Genomic DNA, 13,940 nt, shown 5'->3' on the forward strand with positions numbered 1-13,940 from the left:
GAGGCCGGTAGTTTCCACGGTTGTAGCTTTGTCTGTATCCGCGGCTGGGTCGTTGACCTGAATATCCGTATCTACCTCGAGCGGTTGTTATTGTATCGACGGTCGAGGTAGTACTGATGGTGTGGATCGTTATGATCAAATGATCCAGCAAAGTCAAGGGGAAATTGAGAAGTTGTTATGAGGGCAAGATGGGTTTCAACGGATGCACGAAGATCTGCAAGAAGGTGCTCGACGTTATCGGCGGGTTTGAAAAAAGGGATTGGGGTTCGGGGGCTCCCCGGCATGCTTTTTTAAACGTTGTACGCAGTAGAAGGGCTCCTGCGTACTCCCCCCCCAGGGGTCGTTGGGAGAGCTGAAGCTTATTAAAGAGGATTTGAAGCACTTCGTGGGGTCTTCGAAGCATCTTGGGCACGGATGGAGTTGAAGGTTATTGTTGTCCAGTCAGTATGGTAGTGGACATGGTTGACTTCCGTGTCAAAGTGTTGTTTGAAGATATCATACGCTTGTCGGAACGTCGTAGCCATGTGATCTTATCAAGATAGAATCTTTGGGCTCTTCCATCAAGGATCCGGGAAAGAGTGCGTGAAATTGTGATGGTTTCACTGGGATATGAGAGCAGTTGCTTAAGAAGAGGCGGAGCTTATCATCAAGGAGATCGTACGGCTCTCCTGTGTAGTTCCGATCTTTGTTCCAGGTCTTCATAAACTTCTGCTGGATGTCGCTATCGACGATAGCGTTCGGGATGTTATCCGGGGGGAGTTTCATGTATTCTCCAAAGGTTGCAGGGCCGGATAAGTGTTCGGGGATGGAGTTGGTGACGGTTGGACGAGATCGGGGTTCTGGAAGCGGTAGGAAGTCGGATGAATAGTAAGAGGTCGGAGCAGGTTTATCTTGGATAGTCGGAGCAGGAGTAGGTGCGTTAGGAGGGCTCGTTAGGGTCTTAATAGGTTGTGGTTCGTTAAGACCTTGATGAGGTGCTGCTAAGGGCGTAACTGATGGTGAAGGAGGTTGAGACGGATGGGGATTAGTGGAAGCATTTGATCCTAGTAATGCTGTCTGCCTCCTGAAGGCAGCAGTCCTCTCATCAAACACCATCTCCGTAAACTCCTGCTCTGGCCAGGTTTGTGGGTTCTCGATAGTTTGTAATATGAGAAATTGTGTTGCGAATTTCCCCTTTGTGAACCTGTGTAGATACCTCTTTTCCTTAGTAGTTTCCTGAGGGCTCTCTTGTATTCATTCGGGCGCGGTCCCATGTGTCTTCGGTCCATTCTTCAAAATGCTGTTGGAAGTAACCAAGGAGGTCGTATCCTTGATCACTGCCAGATTGAACGATGAATATGAACTTTGCCACATATGTCGTTACTGCGATCTTGTCCTTTTCGTCGTGTGTGATATCGTTGTCCCAAAGGTCGATATTAATTTGTCGGAATGCGGATGCTTGGATGTCTAGTGCCTGCATCTGGTCGCATATTTCTTCGAGCTGGGCTTCTGGGGACATAGCTCGGGCGGTCGGGGCTATCGTGATCAAATGAATGAGACGATGTGGGGTTCGTATTGGTCTCTTCGTATACGAGTTGTCGCTAATAGGAGGTCGAGCGTCGCGTACTAAGTAGGTCGTTCGCGGCCAGACTGAACTGACGGGGATCTTGCTACTTAACGTCAAGGGTCGAACGTTCTTACTAGTTGTTTGCGATGTGGTCGCCTGTCGATTCCGGTGCTCACGGCTAGGCAAACTAGCGGGCGATCGTAATCAACAGTTGGAAGGACTCTCGCGCGGCTGGGCAAACCAGCGGGAGATTCCTTGTTCTTAGCACAAATAACCTTCTTCTGAGCGCTACTCAGGGCCACAGTAAAGTGACGCGGACTATAGCACCTTCGAAGGTTGAGGAATTTGTCTCTTCTACTTAGCTGTCTGTGACGGGCGTGGGCCGGTCATGTGGGTAGGCACCTGCGGCAGCTGCTGCAATGAGACGGTACTAGGGTTAACCTGATGTTGTATTCGTCTTGATTCTCTATCTAAGGAGGCAGAGGCCAGCGTGGAGAAAGGGGGCACGCTGCCCTCAGCCGCACACGTGACCGTACGGGTCACGTGCCAACCATGGTTGGTCACACCACTAGATAGATACATTCCTACAATTTATTTATATTAGCTAAAAATAGTATAAAATAAAATACCTTTATATAATATAAACTTAAAGAATTAAACTTTATAAAAATACTTTTTTTAACTTAATAAGTATTTATTAGCTTTATTTATACGCTATTTAATATATAATAGAGGTTTTGAAAATATTTATTAAGCTTTATTTAACTTAAAGTAACTTTATAAATTTAAATTTAAAAATTATATAAAAATTATATCTATATAGCTTATATAATAGTCTAGATATAAGATTTTTTCGTGCTTACTAAGCTTTAAATACGACTAAGAATAGTCGTAACGTTAAGTACTTTTTTTTTATTAAGCGGGGTTTAGCGGGGTTGCCCGGAACTTTTGTCTACCCACTGTAGTCAGCCAACTTGGTGCTTCGCACTAAGTTGGGCGGAAAAAGCGTGTACAGTCGCAAAAACCGTAGACAGTTTAAGGTACTCTACGTAGAAGCTATGGTGGCAAGCTACACGTTAGTCAGATATTAGTCAGACTTTTATATTTTTAAACGAGCTATAATTATCAGAGAATAATTTTAAAACTTATAAGTATTTTTTCATATTTATATACTACCTAGTTAGGTAGCTAGTAGTTCTTAAAGTTTACTCTTTTTTAATTCTTTTTTACTAAGAGAATATAGAAAAATTGTCGCGAAGACCGTCGCGCCACGCAGGCAAAAGTGGAACGCGCTCGCGACAGGTGCGCTGCAATTGACACATATAATGACTGCTCCCTCGGGGATCGCGGCTCCGCCGGGATTCTGTCAGGATGTGCAGGTGCGAGACCTCCCTGTAAAAGCTGAGTCAAGACTCGTCAGGCCATAAGGCCACAAGATCAGGAGCCTAAAAAGAGGCACAGCTGTCAGCCGCAGCGGGGTCAGGAGAACAATCCTTCTCCATCATCTTCATGATCGTTTTGATCAATTAATTGAACCTTTTGTTGGAAGGCCTTTGCAATTGCAAAGAGTTGGGGTTAACCGGTGTGTTTTGTATTCGTCTTGTCTTTTCTTGCTAGCAAGGTGAGGGGAGGCCACCGTGGTGGTTATGTGGCCTCATGCATGCACGTGACCCTAAAGGTCACGTGTCTGCAACTACACCTCATTGCTATGGATGATGCCTACATTCCCACACCTTTTATTAATTAACTATTTCGTCTATCCTGTGACTGCCTCTCTGCTACGTCGGAAGGTGACAGAAACCCGAGTTTCTGACAGATTCCTGGAAACCAGGCGCGGGGAGTCGAACACCATGCACCGCATCCATATGCGGGGTACCCCCGCACCGCGCGCAGCTACCGGAAATTACAGGGGTGGTTAGCCATCCCCTCCCGGGCTCATAACTCTTACGAAGAGAGCATGCAAGTGGGCATTGATTGTTTGAAGATGGGTGTGATGTGTTGTATTGCGTTGTGTCTGTCCCTGCTTGCAATGCCCTCTTCCCCGCTCCCTATTTATATCCCTTGGTTCCCCATTGATATCCCCTTTTCAGTTGTATAGGTACAATATCTAGGGGGCTGGGCTCCTTATTGCATACTGACTTTCCCTAGTCGCCGAGGGCTCTTTCAGCTTCCCTCGTATATGCAGTCTCTCTACAGCCTATGTGGCTGCCTAATGCGGTCTCCTGATAGCCTTCTGCAGCCTCAGAACTCTCTGCAGGCTGCCTTTCTGTCTAGCCCGTCGGGGCCCTTAGCTGTATACCCCTTATGGTCACCCCGAGCTCAAGATCTCAGACATGCTTCGCGACAAAAATAAGTGTAAAATAAATATCTACTAACTATAGAAAAATCTAATTAATATGCACTTTACTCTAAAAATATTAAAATAAATCTATATAATAGCTAATTTTACTTCCCCTATCCCTCGGGATGCGCGAAGACTGCAATGCCAATTCTGACCCACAGCACCCTGGTATCGATCGCTGAACCTCGGGCTACAGATTGCTCGTGCTGAGATTGTAAGCGGCAGAATGTAGCTTTAAGTAGGACCACGATTTGCCGGGACCTCTATTGCCACATAACCTTGCGGGCAATCAATGTATCTTTGATTTATTGTTCTCTGACTGGCTTAGATCCTTGCAAAACTTGCATTGCAGTCTTCGCGCATCCCGAGGGATGGATAGTTTAGTAAGCTATCTAGCTAGATGCTTAAAAACTGAGAGACTTACTACTCGTGCCCGCCCCCACTTTAAGGGATTCGCTTTGGCTCACCCACTAAAGTGGGGGCGGGCACGAGTAACAGAAGCCCTGTTGCTAGTAACTATGATTGTCTACGGTTTTTGCGGCTATACACGCTTTTTCCGCCCAACTTAGTGCGAAGCACTAAGTTGGCTGACTAGGCGCCGGCGCGGAAATGTTAGTCAGCAGCAGGGCGCGGGAAAATTACATTCGCTCCCCGCCTCGGCGCGCTTTTGACTAATCATGGTCCAGCTGGCTCCATTCTTCGCCCTTACATCCAATTAGATTGCTTCACGAGGAGGACGAATCCCAAACTCATTCAGGAACAACTTACCGCTACAATATGGTCCATAGCCTGCTTTAGTAGCCACTTTGCTACACTTTTCTGCGCTTCTCTAGAATGTCTTGCACTCCTTTCTGATAATGCGAGGATTTATATATGTCTTGAGCGCTAATTGCAGCCAGTCTTGTCGCATTATGGCGGGATTCTCCGGCGATTTCGGCTTTGCACGATATATTTTCACATAATCGACAATTCGCGTCACATACTTCCAGGCTTCTCTTGCCGCGATATTTCTAGCATAAGCAGCCCCCAGAGAGTAGTATAGCATGTGATTTGCAGTGGGAAACTGTGGGAATTGTAGTAATCCATTGTACTCATCTAGCTAGCTCGCGTGTGCTGTCACGTGTACGGCTGAGGATAGCTGAGGTCACATAGCTAGCTTCGTGGCCTCCTCCCTTCCTAGAAGATCATAGACGAATACAACACACCAGTTACCTCTATCATCTGTGCATGCATGCATTGAGACCTACCAACACGGACAGACTTAACAGCTCCTCAAATGAGCCTCTAAATTTAACTGGACGTAAGGGCCAGGAGTGGAGCCAGCTGGACCATGATTAGTCAAAAGCGCGCCCAGGGGCGACTGATACACTGGCGCCACCCTTTGGCTGTTCTGGCGCCCGGTTGTACATTTACAGAAGTTCCTATCTATATGAGAAGTCACTAACGACTTTATAAGAAAGGAAATATTAACGCCAACGTGAAGACTAGAAATCTCTATCCGAAGTGATTATGCTCCTCCCCGTAAAATATTTTCTATTATTATGAAATAGTGCTATAGTAAGTAAAAAAAGTTAAAAAAATATAAACTTTCTTTTTAGCTTAACGTACCCCACTGCGTCATGCAACGCACTAGGTCATGCAACAATTTTCAACACCTGACGCGTCTTCTTCAAATTGACGCGATATGGATCACAACCCTCGTATTGCAGAGGCAATTATAGAACTGCAATCCCAAGATCGCCCTAAATATGCAGAGACCGCGAGGAGATACAATATCGACAAATCCACGCTGTGGCGCCGCTTCAAAGGCAAAACAGCCTCAAATCACGACGCGAACTCTTACTCGCGACAGAAACTCACCAGCGCGCAGGAGGAGATTCTTATTGGGCACGTCAATAAGCTGACCGACCGTGGTATCCCGCCTACCCTCAGATGTTGAAGAATATCGCCGAGGAAATCGCAGGGACAGAGCTTGGTGTCAACTGGGTGAGCCGCTTCCGCAAGCGACACCATGACCGTCTTTCGAGCTTGTATTTGCGCACCATAGATCATCAGCGGAAGGCTGCTGATAATTCAGGCATTTCCAAAACTTCTTCAATCTAGTAAGACTGCTTTTTATCGTCATTTCAAGGGGTATACTGCCGACAATACTCGGTCAAATGCCGTAAAGTCGCCATTTCTGACCGAATCCAACTAGCTCCGCGAAAAGATCGAAAAGTACAACATCAGTCCCTCAAATGTTTATAATTTTGACGAGAAGGATTCCAAATTGGTCTCTCTCGCTCCACCAAGCGAGTTGTCCCCCGAGAAGCCCTCAGGCGCGGAAAACTGGTCGGGGCAAGCCAAGACGGGAACCGGGAGTTCATCACGCTGATCGCTGCCATATGTGCAGATTATTCGTACCGCCACCGGCCCTCATTTACAAAGGGGAGTCAAAAGACTTTCAAGATACTTGGCTTGAGGATTTTGACCATTCCAGCAAGTAGCCTTCTTCGCCAGTACGGAAAACGGCTGGAGCTGTGATGCACTGGGTTTACACTGGCTTCAGCGCATATTTGACTGCCATACGAAGCAAAGGCTGGTCGTGCCTACCGTCTCTTAATTTTAGACGGTCACAATAGTCACATTAACCTGAAATTCATTGACTATGCCGATCGGAATCGAATTCTCATTGCTGTGTTGCCATCGCACTCAACTCATCGGCTTCAACCACTCGATGTTGGCCTGTTTTCCGCACTCTCCACCTATTATGCTCAAGGTTCCGACCAGCTGATGTCCATTGGATGGGGGTTAATTCGCCTTACCAAACGGAATTTTTGGCCACTCTTTCGTGATGCGTGGAACCAGGCATTTACGGCCAAAAATATCGAGGCTGGTTGGCGGGCCACAGAATCCATCCACTCGACCCCGGCAAAGTATTGTCCAAGATTAGCCACAGCAGTGATGTGACACCCCCACAAACTGCATCTGAGGAAAGGGCGATGAAGACTCCAGGCTCTCTTCGGGCTATTCGGCGCATTACCCGCCGTCTCCGCAAGGAAGGGCTGATGGACTCCCGAGTCACAGCGCTCTCCCGAGCATCAGAGAAACTGGCGACACAATATGAGCTCGTACAACACGAAAATCGAGATCTACAGGAAGCGCTCAAACTTGCACATAAAAAAGGGAAACGCAGAAAGGCCTTGGGCCTTTTCAATCCGGAAGAAAGTGGTGGCCAGCCGGTCTTTTTCAGTCCAGCCAAGGTGGAACTGGCGCGGCGACGTCAGACGGACAAGGCACAGGCCGACGAGCAGCGCAAGCAAGCCATTGAAGATCGTCGACTCCAGGTAGCCATATCACGTGAAGAAAAGGCTCGAGAATCTGCCGAGAAGAAAACAGCGGGCTGCAATGCGTCAGGCCTTGCGAGAGCAGCGTTCTCGAGAGAAGACAGAGCGTGCTGCGGAGCGCGAGGCAAAGCGAGCTGAGAAACGGGAGGCCGCAGCAAAATTAAAAGCAGAGAGGTCTGCACGCGAGGCTGAACGCCAGGCTATTCGGGAAGTCAAGTTTGAGGTAGCTGCTACGTCAAAGCCTGGTGTAAGAGGGCACAAAAGACATGGTAGCGGTGAGAAAAACGAGGGGCGTTGGAAGCGGGTTTGCGCGACGGGCATTCAACCACGCAACAACTCGGAGGAAGAAAGGGTAAAGATTGGTTCTGAAGCTTCAGTGGCTCGAGACCACAGTCCCGGAGCTTTAGGGGTTAAAGACATACCTCCCGTTCGACGGAAGCGCAGGAAGTATGGAGGCCGGTTTCTCAGTCTCTCAGGTCTGGGCGGACCACAAGACCGCCTGCTCATATTTCCTAAGAAAACCATCATATAGATAGACTCTGTATGAAGTGTTTCACATATTGTAATGTTTAATAGTATTTTAAATGGTTTGTGTCGGTTGCAGGATTAATTTTCGCTCTGGCTTGCCGGTCGGGCAATTTGTTGCATGACGTGGTGCGTTGCATGACTCAGTGAGGTACGTTATGTAAGCTTATTATAAAAAATTATAAAGAGATTACTATTTAAATATCTTATTATATAAATTTTTAAAATAATACTTAATATTTTATAAAAACTATAGTAATGTCACGACCCTGGGCGCCGGCGTAGAGCCGCCAGCGCAGAACCTCACCAGTGTCACGTGCCCAAGCAGCATCACGTGCCCACGCGCGACCTCGTGTCTATATAAGGGCCCGCTCGGTCGTGTAGTCTAGTCTTCCTTTCTTGCTCCTTAGCTTTGAGTCTTTGTTCATAGTGCCAATACATCTTTATAGCCGTCAAGGCTCGTATGTGCCTGGCCGTAACACTACTCAAAGCTCAATAAGATCGCTTGCCAGCGATTAAGCAAATAGGCACCGAGCTTTCACGTCACACGCGCCTGACGTAAATCCAGCGCATCCGTTCTGACCGTTCCGACCAAGACTCCGACCACCGACCAAGTGATCCTCAAGGCTGAGATCACGTCCGTTCCGACCAAGACTACGCGTGTGTGTAGCCGTCCGACCAACCGTTCCGACCAAGGGATTCGTCCCGTCTGACCTCCGACCGTCCCTGCTCGTGCAGGCATCTGACCGTGATTCCGCGTGGTATCATTTCCGACACCTATCACCTCGCGACTATGATATCCGAGGAAGCCCTGCCCTCTGATCAGCCTCGCCGTTCCACCCGGCTTGCTGGCCAAGCCACTGAATCCGAAATAGTAGCCATGGCTGCCCCGAGCCCCCAAGACGCTCTCATCCGCGAGATGAGGGAACAGATTGCGGCCTTAACGGCCCGTCTAAATGAACGCTCTCCGTCTGTTGAATCAAATCGACAGCACCGGGAGCCCTCGACTGCTTTGCCGGCCCAAATGGCCCGGCCTTCCGACCAACAGGCAAAGCTGCCTGGCCTGTTTTTGCCCCCTTCCCAGAGGGCAAGAACCCCGAGTACAGCGACGCCGCCAAATCGCGCATCAAGGCCTCCGCGACGTTCTCAGGAAAGAAGGACGAGTTCCATTCCTTCATCCTGAGCATAAAGAACAAATTTGACGAAGACGTGCGAACCTTCCGGACTGAGAACAGCCGGATGGTCTGTCTGTATAACCTGCTCGAGGAAAAGCCCGCCGAGCACTTGAAACCCGCTTCTCCTCTGACACTCGACCCTTCTCTGGAGTGGCAGAGATGATCCAAGCCCTCGAGTCCGCCTATGGCAATCCGAATGAGCTTTCCGAGGCTCTTGACCGCCTGCAACGCCTCCAGTTTACCGTGAATGGGAAGACCGACATTGTGGACTTCCTTGCGGAATTTGACTACTTAACTGCGACCGGTCGTGTGCCCGAGGACCAGATGAAGCATACCTTGTGGCAGCACATCCCGGCCAACCTAGATAACAGCCTCTTGACCAAGACCCGTGACGAGTCCGTGACCTACGAGGTTTTCTGTGGGTTCATTAAGGACGCTGTCCACTGCCAGAAGAGGAGTATGAGGCAGACACAGGACTCCCGCTCTTCCGACCGATCTCGCCGCGCGCCGACTAAGACTGCTCCGACTACCGCCAAGACTCCGAACAAGACCGGCTCGACCCTATCACCTCGCGTGATGCTGGCAGAGCCTTGACCGACGATGAGAAAGGGTCCATTGGGATAATGGCACCTGCTTTATTTGTGGAAAAACAGGGCACCTCTCTCGCGACTGTCCCGACCGCACCCATGCTGTCTCCCGTGTCGCCTCCGTCCCTGTCCCTGCCAACGACTCTGATCAAGATTCGAAACGAATAGGACCATCACAAGACTCCTTGATGGTCCCTAAGGTGTCACAGATAGCGAGTAGGTCTAGCAAGTCATTCACTCTGCCAAGTCAAGTCCAAGTGGATGGTGTGAGCTTACCTGCCCGCTCCCTCTGTGATACCGGAGCCGAAACCCGTTTGCTGGTTAGCCCAACCTTCGCCCAGTCCGCCGCCCAAAGACTCGGAGCCCAGATTAAGGAGCTCCGAGTCGGATTCCCCTCAAGACTTCCGTGGAAAGCCAGCCGGCTATATCCAGAAACAGCTGGTCGCCACTTTCGTCATCGATGGCCGTTCGTTCGCAAACGAGACATTTGATATAGCTGAGTGTGGCCATGATATCTTTATCGGTCTTTTCTGGATGCGGGAGCGCCTCCTGCTTGACTGCGCCGCCCGACAGATCCTCTCGTCAAGCCCCGCTCTCGGGTCGGATCGACCCTAAGATCCAGGCCGACGCTGAGAGGCGGAACCGCCTGCTCGAGAAAGAGGAGAAACGCTACCGGATCCTCCACAAGAACTGGCGCCGCTCTGATCAAGCTCCTCCGGCCTCTGTCCCGACCCCGTTACCGACTCCGTCTCCGTCGTTTCAGTCCAAGTCTCCGTCTGCCAAGAAGTCTGTCCGTTTTCAGCTCACGACCGCCCCTGCTACCGACTTCGTCTCCGTCGCCTCGGTCCAAGCCTCCGAAGATCAAGCCCTGATTAACGCCCTGGTCTGCCAAGTAGAGTCTCACGAGAGATTCGAACAGTGGAACGAACTCGAACCGTTGATGCCCCGGGATCCAGTCCAGCTCGAGCCAAGCTCCGGCCTTGACCAGACCGTCCCTAGTGCTCGAACCGTTGCTAAAGTCTCCCGGATCAGAAGACCTACCAGGGACAAAGCATTCCGTTCCCTCAGGAGAAGACCCTGAGCATGTTGCTTGTGTCCGTAGTCGTCTACCGCCCCAGCTCACCCATCTAGAGGATTCTTCTCGAAGAAAGAGGCCCACACCCTACCTTCGAGCCGACCCGGTCACGATGTAGTCCTAGAGCTTGAGAAGCCTCTTTCGCCGACAGGACCCCATCGTACCGCACGCCCGTTAAGTATCTGCCTCTAAAAAGAGACTGTCGATCACCTCCGGGAGATAGACTTCATCGAGCCCGATCCGAGTCCGCACGCCGCATCCGTCCTCTTCGCTCCGAAACCGAACACGACCGCCCGCCGCTTCTGCATCGACTACCGTTGGATGAACGATCATCTTAAAAGTCGCATCACGCCCGCTCCGTCCCTCGAAGGTACTGCTTTCGGTTGCCGTGAAGCTCAACGCTTCACGAAGATCGATGTGATCCAGGCCTTCCACCGTCTCCGCATGGACCCTGACTCCGAGTATTTGACCGCCTTTCGCACCCGTTTCGGAACTTTCCGCTGGAAAGTCCTCCCGTTCGGTCTGAAGGTAGGTCCCGCCTGGTTCCAGCAGTTTATCAACGCGCAGCTTCACGATCTCCTCGACCGGTGCGCCAGCGCCTACGCAGATGACGTCCTGATCTACTCGGATAAAGAAGAAGACCACTGGAAAGACTGTCAAGAAGTGATCTGGCGACTCCATCAGGCCAACCTCCAGGGAGACATCAAGAAGTCTAGATTTAACGTGACCAAGGTTGACTACCTCGGCGTTCTGCTTGAAGCCGGTGTGGGCCTTAGTGTCGACCCTCGGAAAGTTCGATCGATACAAGACTGGAAGTTTGAAGACCTCCGAGACCGCACCGCGATCCGATCATTCGTTGGCCTATGCAACTTCATCCGTGTTTTCTGCTACCACGCCTCCGGAGTGGCAGAACCCTTGAACCGGTTGCTTAAGAAGGATGTTGCCTTTGTGATGGGCCCGGAGCAACGCGAAGCATTTGATCAACTCAAGCGCCTGGCTATCGAAGCCCCGGTCCTCGCCTTCTTTAGACCAGAACTGCCGACCCGACTGGAGACCGATGCCTCCCGGAATGCCACAGCTGGTGTTCTATGGCAGGAACAGCCTGATCAGACCTGGAAGCCCGTTGGATTCTTCTCTAAGACCATGACCCCGGCCGAGCGAGCCTACCCAATCCAAGATCGAGAGCTCCTCGCCGTCGTACAGAGTCTAGAGCACTTCTACCCAGAGCTCTTAGGCCAGAAGTTCGATGTGATCACCGATCACGAAGCCTTAGTCCATTTCTCTACGAAGCGCCTGCTCTCGGTACGACAGATCAGATGGTCCGACTTTCTCGCCCAGTTCGACATCCGTTTCCTCTACCGCCCCGGTCGACTGAACGTAGTCGCCGATGCCCTCTCAGGAAGACAGCGGAGCCCCTACCGTAAAGGCCCGGGAAGCCGAGGAACGCACGGTGACCCTGATCCCTCCGGAAAGGCTAGGCTTCGCGACCGACTCTCTAGACCCTACGGCCGCCGGCAACCTGCCCCCTCAGAACTTTAGTCCCGAACCTAAGCCTACTAGACCATTAGTTCTGAGGGCCACGAGTGCCCTACAGACCCCAGAAGACCGAGGGATACAGCAGACGCCCGATCAAGACCGCCCAGAACTAGACCCGAACTCGGTCCCGAAGGAGCCGAACTCGTTTCGTTGATCCGCCAGGAGAACCTCCTCCAAGACCTCGGTACCCATGGAACACACCTGGTCGTACCAGCCCAGACCTCAGACAAGCAGACGTTTCTTCAGACCGCGCTCATTCGCGAAGCCCACGAACCCCAGATCTTCGCTCACGCCGGACAGAACAAGGTGATCAAGCTGCTCCAACGAGACTTCTACTGGCCAAGGATGAAGGAGGATATCCGTCGTTATATTCGGAACTGCCACGACTGCCGCCGCAACAAAACCCCTCGAGACAAGACCCCTGGACTGCTCCATCCACTGCCCGTACCGACCTCTGTTTGGGAGCACGTCGAATGTGACGGGAAGGATATGCCGAAAGACCGTTACGGATATGACTATGTTTGGACCTTCGTCTGCAAGCTAAGCCGGATTATCGCCACGCTCCCAGGAAAGAAAAACGATACGGCAGAAGTCTTAGCTAGCCGCTACTTCCGCTACCTCTATCGTTTCTTCGGTATGCCCTCGTATGGATTTCTGACAACGCTGGAGAGTTTATTTCTGCCTTCCTCGCAGAGATTAACCGGCTCACGGGAACGAAGCATCGTCATGGAAGCTCCCTACACCCTCAGACCCAAGGGGTGTAGAAGTTACAAATCAATACCTAGATCAAAAGCTACGATTCTACGTGACGAAGCATCAAGATAACTGGAGTTCCCTGCTGCCCGCCCTCGACTTCGCCCATAACTCGTCTTGGCACTCTTCCATCGACATGGCACCGTTAAAAGTAGCCCTAGGCCGAGATATCCGGAACCCCCTGTCACTGCCCCCGACTGACAAGACCGCTGCCACCGGACCCGCCGCCAGAGCTAGGGAACTTGTGCAGACCGCCCAGGAAACCCAGGAAGACGCCAGGAATGCTGCCACCGCCGCTCAAGAACGTCAGAAGGAACAGGCTAATAGGAAACGACGACCAACCGACTTTGCCATCGGTGACCGAGTTTTCTCAGCAGGAAAGGCTTCGCCACGAACGCTCCGACTACTCGGCTAGATAACCAATGGTCAGGTCCGTTCGTAATCCTGGAAGAACGCGGTCATAGCTACGTACTGCAGCTGCCCGAGTCGTACAAAATGAAGAACCTATTCCACGCCGACCGTCTTCGAAAAGCAGCCGATAACCCCTTGCCCCAGCAGATCCAGTCACCTCCGCCACCCGAGGAGATCAACGGAGAACCCGAGTGGGAGGTTGATCAAGTCCAGCAGTCTCGAGTAACCGGTAGGAGTCGACGACTGGAATACCAGGTCTTATGGAAGGGATGTGACCCTGATGAGACCTGGTACCCGGCTAGGAATTTCCGTAACGCACCAATGGCATTGAAGATTTTCCACGATGAACATCCGGACGCAGCAGGCCCACCCGTCAACCTGCAATACTGGATCGAATGTGCTGCAGCGGAGGAGGGCTGCGAGGAACGAGACGATGACGACACAGCAGAGAAAGCCGTGAAACCAAGAACCCGCCGCCACGACTGACTACCTTGATACGCATATCAAGGCCTTAGACGGGGGGTAGTGTCACGACCCTGGGCGCCGGCGTAGAGCCGCCAGCGCAGAACCTCACCAGTGTCACGTGCCCAAGCAGCATCACGTGCCCACGCGCGACCTCGTGTCTATATAAGGGCCCGCTCGGTCGTGTAGTCTAGTCTTCCTTT

The 13,940-nt window shown here is 51.2% G+C and overlaps 3 protein-coding genes across 3 annotated transcripts; 2 read left to right on the top strand and 1 right to left on the bottom strand.

Annotated features, from left to right (window-relative positions):
* Positions 1-1,204: 1,204 nt before the first annotated feature.
* Positions 1,205-1,498, bottom strand: HRG_07335 (uncharacterized protein; the record flags this gene model as incomplete). The annotated part of the gene is made up of 1 exon (XM_044865806.1): positions 1,205-1,498. One exon carries the CDS (start codon positions 1,496-1,498, stop codon positions 1,205-1,207), a length of 294 nt encoding a protein of 97 aa, XP_044718770.1.
* A 7,574-nt stretch (positions 1,499-9,072) lies between these two features.
* On the top strand, positions 9,073-12,265 carry HRG_07336 (reverse transcriptase (RNA-dependent DNA polymerase) domain-containing protein; the record flags this gene model as incomplete). The annotated part of the gene is made up of 6 exons (XM_044865807.1): positions 9,073-9,331; positions 9,430-9,523; positions 9,842-9,966; positions 10,088-10,498; positions 10,799-11,995; positions 12,054-12,265. The coding sequence occupies 6 exons, from the start codon at positions 9,073-9,075 to the stop codon at positions 12,263-12,265; spliced, it is 2,298 nt and encodes a 765-aa protein (XP_044718771.1).
* Positions 12,266-13,359: 1,094 nt separating this feature from the next.
* Positions 13,360-13,761, top strand: HRG_07337 (uncharacterized protein; the record flags this gene model as incomplete). Its single annotated transcript, XM_044865808.1, has 1 exon — positions 13,360-13,761. One exon carries the CDS (start codon positions 13,360-13,362, stop codon positions 13,759-13,761), a length of 402 nt encoding a protein of 133 aa, XP_044718772.1.
* Between the last annotated feature and the right edge of the window lie 179 nt (positions 13,762-13,940).

The sequence above is a fragment of the Hirsutella rhossiliensis genome (genome assembly GCF_020360975.1).
Source record: "Hirsutella rhossiliensis strain HR02 chromosome Unknown scaffold00008, whole genome shotgun sequence".
Lineage (NCBI taxonomy): Eukaryota > Fungi > Ascomycota > Sordariomycetes > Hypocreales > Ophiocordycipitaceae > Hirsutella > Hirsutella rhossiliensis.